We start from the raw sequence: 6,945 nt of genomic DNA, 5'->3' as shown, positions 1-6,945 counted from the left end.
GCTTTCCCTTCTCTTTCGTAAAGTAAGCAATTTCCCCCTATTTGCTGAAAACACCAGCAGCTAAGACATTAAGGAACAGTCTAACTCTTTAGTCACTTCGGGGAATGGCGGGTGACAGTTAGGGTTAAGGTTGACAGCACCCTGAAAAAAGTAAAGATGTGCCCCAGTGGAGATACCTGCACCTACTAGTAAGCTTAAAATTATCGCGACTAGTGATAAATATCTCTGCACTCTTTTGAGATTAATGATATCTAGCGAGCCTCCTTGTAAAATAACGCAATTGATATTGATCATCACCAGCTACACTCTATAGTAAAACACCGGCTTATTTTCTACTATTAATATGGCCTGCGCTGGAGGAGTAAGAATTCAACTGTCTCAGTTGGGCGGCCAGCTTCGTGGTCTTTACTCCATCGGTTTTGGGTGGAGGGTCCCCTTTTCTGTCTTTTCTTCAGTCCATCCCCTGTCTTAATTCAGATTGGAGAGGTGTTGAATGCCGATTGTGGGTGGCATAGTGATGCAGACGTTGGACTTCAGCTTACGACCCACATGGCAAATGCAGTTGCATCTATAGCCAAATATCCCGCTTCCTCAATCTATGACTGACTATATACCCAATCCCGTGATATGCCGATGGTGTATATACCAGCTCAGTATTATACCCTTGCAGGCGTTTCTAGTCTACCTTTTATAATCACTCTGTAAGATATGAGAAGAATACACTGACGATCGGTTACTGTCAAAGGCAGAGGCTGCAAGGGGAAGTGATGATCAAGGTATAATAATCTGTATAACATTATTTTATATCACTGGGTTGTATATGCTCACATTTGTTGGCCGTAATGCTTGTAGATTGGTCCTACATACAAATTCAAGCCACAAAGGTACAATTACGATGGGAGCCCAATTAGATTGGACTAGAAAATAGAGGAAAAGAGGAAAATGAAAAGAGGTAACGCTTGTTGTTATCTAGGCCCTCCTTTCATAGGGAGTAGAATGCGCAAAGGTGTTAATGACTTAGACCATTCGGCTTGGGCTAATCCGTTAGATTACACTGGGCCTTAGGAAATGCCATTAATATACCAAAGATACTCTGTGCAATAATACGTCGATCACCTACAATGCCATATAGTGATAAAGCATGCTAAGCATATCTTCAGGAGTTCTTCTCCCGTCACTCTTAATAACTGAGCATAAGAATGAAAGCTTGCACGACTTAGAAAGCCTTTTCTTTTGAATCCATATACCGTTAGCTAGTGTACCCGCTCTCTCATTGACTATGCTTCTTCTCAGGAGCTTTGTTTTATCTTTGGTCATTTCCCCCCTTCTAGCCTCGTACGTTGTTTTTTTCTTTTTTCTTTTCTTTTTTTTTAATGTTCTACGTGATGGTTCTTTGACCGAGTGCTAAAGCCCTGTAAATTAGTGGCCACAAAACCAATCATCAAGGGCTTCATGACGCTCAAAAACGGTCTGCCAACAATTCCTATCTAGCATCCGACAATGCTACAGAATATGACTATGTAGTTGTCGGTTCGGGTCCCGGAGGCGGCCCATTGGCAGCACGGTTGGCTATTGCAGGCTACAAAGTCCTTCTTATCGACGCCGGGGATGATCAGGGTAATGCAACTAAGCACCAGGTTCCCGCGCTGCAGTTGCAGTCGACTGAATACGAGCCAATGCGTTGGGATTATTTCGTCAACCATTACTCTAACTTGGCCCGCCAGGAGGAAGATTCAAAAATGACGTACAGAACTCCGTCTGGAGACCTTCATGTTGGTCCCAATTCCCCTGCCAATTCGGAGCCACTGGGAATTTTGTACCCTCGAGCCGGCACCTTGGGAGGTTGCTCCGCACACAACGCTATGATGTTAGACTAAGTTTCCCAACTGTTGATGTAACAGTGTGCCATTCTTTCTAACAACTCGATAGCACAATTCTTGCCTATGACAGTGACTGGGACAATATTGCGTCTGTTACGGGCGATGACTCTTGGTCAGCCAAGAAGATGCGCGATTATTTCAAACGACTAGAGCGTAATCGCTATTTGCCGAATAGTGTTGCTGGACATGGTTTTGACGGCTGGCTCACCACTAGCCTAACACAGCTGAAGCTTGTTCTTGAGGATCAGAAATTGTTGTCCCTGGTTGTTGCGGCAGCTACAGCTGCTGGTCAGAATTTACTAGGCAAGATTGTCAATACCGTGACTGGCCTTAGTGATATTCTGCTCCGAGACCTCAATAATGACGGTGCAAATCGTGATCAGCAAGTTGGTCTATTCCAGGTGCCTCTCGCTGTAGAAATTCCCGAATATAGACGCACAGGTCCCCGTGACATTTTGATGGACACGGTCAATGCTGCGAATACCGATGGCTCGCGCAAATACCATCTTGATATCCAACTGAACACTCTTGTGACAAATGTACGCTTTGAGTCATCTGGTAACAAGCCTAGGGCAACTGGGGTGGACTATATCAAAGGTCGGAGTTTGTACAGAGCCGATCCACGGTCAGAAAGTGCACCTGTGGGTACTCCGGGGTATGCCAATGCAGCCCGCGAAGTCATCTTGTCTGCAGGCACGTTCAATACACCTCAGTTGCTGAAGCTTAGTGGCATTGGACCCAAGGATGAGTTGAACAAGTGGAACATCTCAGTGCTCGTTGACCTTCCTGGTGTTGGCACCAACCTCCAAGATCGCTATGAGACCGGCTTGGTTGGAAAGGCGCCCACAGATTTTACCCTTACGACCAAGTGCACATTCATGGATAGTCTACCAGACCCTTGTCTTGAACAGTGGCAGAACAATACCTTGGACAAAGGTACATACACAACTAATGGCATTGCGATTGCCATCATCCAAAAGTCCTCTGCTTCGGATGGAGAGCCGGACCTCCTCATATCCGGAGCCCCTGCCAACTTCCAGGGATATTTCCCCGGTTACTCTTATAAAGCTCTGAAAGACGCTCAACATTGGACTTGGATTGTCTTGAAGTCACACAGTCGCAATAATGCAGGCACAGTAGAGCTCAGATCTACAGATCCTAAAGACACCCCGATCATTAACTTCAACTCGTTCGATACCGGTATCACAGAAGACGATGCCGACAGCAAAGATTTACAGGCTGTGTACGAAGCTATGGAGTTTTCGAGGAGGATTTTTGATAATATTGTTCCCCTAGATGGAAGTTTTGAGGAAATATGGCCAGGGCCCAATGTCACGACGGAAGCAGAGCTGAAGAAGTTCATCAAGAGAGAGGCATGGGGCCATCATGCTTGCTGCACCAACCCGATCGGCCCTGACACCGACAAGGATAGCGTATTGGATTCCCGCTTTAGGGTTCGAGGTGTCGATGGCCTCCGAGTAGTGGACGCGTCGGTTTTCCCTAAGATTCCCGGATACTATATCGCGCTGCCCATCTACATGGTCAGCGAAAAGGCAGCTGATGTTATCATCTCTGATGCAGCCTGAGCTTTTGGCGTGTGCTCCTTTTCTTTACAAGCTTTTAGCTGTATTTTCCTTCTTTTCTTTCTGTCCCCGAGTTTGTCCAGGCTATACGTATAGGCTTAATAATGAGATCCCCTGTGCTTTTACATACTGTAGAGACACAATGATATTGACCTGCTAGGTTAACCATAAAAGACGTAAATGATATTTTTCAGCCTTGGAAGCCGTGAGACTGCCAAGATCGAATGCTTCTGCTATCGTTTCGACTCGAAATATATAGGCTTACGGCCTTAGGCATCCCTGGAATATCAGTAGGTTACGTCACTTTCCTCCGTAAGGTCCAACTCTTGGCCCCCCGCTCAACGTACTTATTAGTCTTACTTCGAATATATTTGTAGGCCACCATCTCAACTTACACGCCAAAGCTGCATTTTCTATACATTCATAGATCGTTACTTAATATTATAACTAATCTAAACAATATGCCGAGTAGGGCTACCCAACAAGGCTCCGTCGAGAATATGTGAGCGCTAATATTTCTAGTGTACAGAACAACCTGATTACTGTAAATACTATTCTCGATTCTACCCGACCAAACGATAGTGTTTTTTTTTTGACTGGGGTACAGACAAAGTTCTAGGCGTGTCTCCGAATGCAACCCAAAGAGAAATTCGCAATGCGTATAAAAGGTGAACATCGGCATCTGCTCATATCTTAACGTTCGGTGTGGTTGACCCGTCCAGGGAGTCTTTAAAATCACATCCTGACCGTGTACCTGCCGACTCTCCTGAACGGCCTGCCCGGACGCGCAAATTTCAGGAAATCAATGATGCCTATTATACCCTTTCAAACGAATCACGCCGGAGAGAGTACAACGCAACAAGGCCGGTGGAAGCGGAGACTGAGGATGAAGAACCCCTAGGTGGCACCGGGGGATTCTCATGGTCTTCATTCGGGTTTGGCACGAGCGACCGTGAACAATGCGCCTCTGAACAATTCGGTTCGGTGTTTGAAGAGATGCTACGCGAGGAGGGCCTTGCTAGTGATGATACTGACGCTGACGTCCATCGGCGGACCAGGCCTACATCTCGCTTCTGGTCTATTGTTGGTGGAATAAGTGGTGGTGCACTTGGGTTCATTGTCGCCAATGCTGCCGGTGCTTTCGCTGGTGCAGTTGCAGGAAATCGGCTCGGCGCTGTTCGTGATGCGAAGGGCAAAAGCGTTTACGAGGTCTTCCTAGATCTTCCACAGGGTGACCGTGCCAGGTTATTAAGCGAATTAGCGGCCAAAGTTTTTCAGTCCACAGTGGGACGATAACTGCATGTTGGGCTATCATTTTGATCAATGTTAGTGGGCTTTATTATTTTTCTTTATTTCCTGGTCTGTGATCGATGGGAAGGCGTTCCAAGGCTGGAGGCTTTAACCCTCATGAATGGGTGATTTAAGGATTATGTATTTTTCATTGCATTGTTGGCCGCTAGAGTGGATACTCAAGAAGTTATTCGTCTTTTTGGTGTACGATATTGAATGACTATAAACACTATACTACGTATCATACTTCATCCCTATCGGTGCATATCTTCCCCAAGTTCAGGTTGTTATCGATAAGCATGGACCTACGGTGACCTGCAGGATCGGTAGTTACTCCGGACTCGAGATACAACATACTACTAGTAGTAATACTCATAATAGTACTACTGTATTGTGGTAGTAGTTGACCTCCTTCATTTGTTACAGCAATGCCTGGTACCGTCAGTACATAGATTCCTTAAAACAAGTAAGTTATTGTTAGTATCTACTAGTCCCTGGTACACCTCCTCTAGCCGCATGCGGTCAGGACTCGTTCTTCATGGTTATAGATTCAGCCTGTTGTCTCGGTTTCTACAAATATCGGATTGACTTTCCTTCTCTTTAGGATTGCCATCTTTTCTACGTATCTCAACCTTCTGCATTTCCTATCTCCTCGCCACAGCGTCATGGCAGCGGAAGCCGCAGGCGTGTATCCGGCTCTGGTGGACCGTCCTGCAAAGGACACGATCTGTCTTTTTGATGTCGACGGTACATTGACTCCTGCGAGAAGGGTAGGTTGGAAAGTCGATGATGTGTCTCACTATCTTGGCATCTTATCTCAAGGACTTTTGGTTGAAGCTTTACTAATCAGTTCTTGGAAACTGCAGACTATCTCTCCCGAAATGCTCCAGCTCCTCTCTCAATTGCGCCATAAGTGTGCTATTGGAACTGTTAGTCCCCGTTATTCTCGGAAAGCAGCCCGCAGCCTCACACTGCACAGGTTGGTGGCTCTGATCTTGCCAAGCAGCAAGAGCAACTAGGCACATCCTCAACAAAAGTTTCCTCACTTTTCGATTTTTGCTTCGCCGAAAATGGATTGACTGCAATCCGCTTGGGCAGGTTTCTTGCCAGCAACAGCTTCATCACGTGGCTTGGGGAAGAGAAATACCAGAAGTTGGCTAATTTCTGCCTGAAGTACATCGCGGATCTGCACCTTCCAAAGAAGCGTGGTACTTTCATCGAGTTCCGCAATGGAATGATTAATGTCAGCCCCGTTGGCCGCAATGCCAATGTTGACGAGAGGAATGAATTCGAAGCGTACGTACCGGAACTCACTCCTGATCCTAATTACTATGGTTGGCTTACAACGGCAATAGCTATGACAAAAAGCACAACATCAGAAAGGACTTTGTAGAAGCCCTCAAGACGGAATTTCCTGACTACGATCTTAGGTAAGTCATAGATGCAACTGTTTCAGCCTCATGCAATCAAGCATTCGATGTTAATAATATCCTTTTTTAGTTATTCGATTGGTGGCCAGATCTCATTTGACGTTTTCCCCACTGGCTGGGACAAGACCTACTGCCTGCGCCATATCGAAGCCGAGAAAGATCTCTCGGGCGTTGAGTACAAGACCATTCATTTCTTCGGAGATAAATCTTTTCCCGGAGGTAATGATTACGAGATATATAGCGATTCTAGGACAGTTGGGCATGCGGTCAAAGACCCTGAAGATACCATGATGCAGCTGAAAGAAATATTCCAGCTATAATCCAGGGATTAATCAGCAAAAGTTATATCTGGTATTTCATTTGGCTCAAATAGTAATGATACATATTATGCTACTTCAGGCGGACTTGATTATGACTTGAGAATGTCAGGTAACTATGTCTTATAGCGAGTTACCTAATTGATGAAATATACATGGGTCAATTGTTCCAAGACTATGACGTGCTCTGAATCATTCTTTCTCGGCCAACCTCCCCTCATTTGACTTTGCCCTTGCGTGTTACAGAGGGAAGATTGAGCGTTCGAGCTCAATGTATAAACCAGGGCATGTTACCATATGCTATTACAAGTAGAATATGAGGGCCTTATTCATCGGCTCCATAAAAGTGGCTCATCTTCCTAATCTTTCATCCTCATTCCATCTCTCGGCCTCGACATCTTCATCTCCAACCCTTTAGTTAATAATGGCGTGAATCACTCCACAG

The 6,945-nt window shown here is 45.6% G+C and overlaps 3 protein-coding genes across 3 annotated transcripts; all 3 read left to right on the top strand.

Annotated features, from left to right (window-relative positions):
- Positions 1-1,279: 1,279 nt before the first annotated feature.
- ABOM_010762 (GMC family oxidoreductase) lies at positions 1,280-3,466 on the top strand (the record flags this gene model as incomplete). The annotated part of the gene is made up of 3 exons (XM_022537890.1): positions 1,280-1,335; positions 1,424-1,867; positions 1,930-3,466. The coding sequence occupies 3 exons, from the start codon at positions 1,280-1,282 to the stop codon at positions 3,464-3,466; spliced, it is 2,037 nt and encodes a 678-aa protein (XP_022384593.1).
- Positions 3,467-3,924: 458 nt separating this feature from the next.
- ABOM_010761 (putative DnaJ chaperone (Caj1)) lies at positions 3,925-4,759 on the top strand (the record flags this gene model as incomplete). Its single annotated transcript, XM_022537889.1, has 2 exons — positions 3,925-3,965; positions 4,186-4,759. The coding sequence occupies 2 exons, from the start codon at positions 3,925-3,927 to the stop codon at positions 4,757-4,759; spliced, it is 615 nt and encodes a 204-aa protein (XP_022384594.1).
- Positions 4,760-5,418: 659 nt separating this feature from the next.
- On the top strand, positions 5,419-6,503 carry sec53 (phosphomannomutase SEC53; the record flags this gene model as incomplete). The annotated part of the gene is made up of 5 exons (XM_022537888.1): positions 5,419-5,523; positions 5,620-5,682; positions 5,733-6,049; positions 6,109-6,183; positions 6,254-6,503. The coding sequence occupies 5 exons, from the start codon at positions 5,419-5,421 to the stop codon at positions 6,501-6,503; spliced, it is 810 nt and encodes a 269-aa protein (XP_022384595.1).
- Positions 6,504-6,945: the final 442 nt, after the last annotated feature.

This window comes from Aspergillus bombycis (assembly GCF_001792695.1).
Source record: "Aspergillus bombycis strain NRRL26010 chromosome Unknown contig00128, whole genome shotgun sequence".
Lineage (NCBI taxonomy): Eukaryota > Fungi > Ascomycota > Eurotiomycetes > Eurotiales > Aspergillaceae > Aspergillus > Aspergillus bombycis.
The sequence above is the reverse complement of the archived record's forward strand: the minus strand, read 5'-3'. Positions and strand labels throughout refer to the sequence as shown.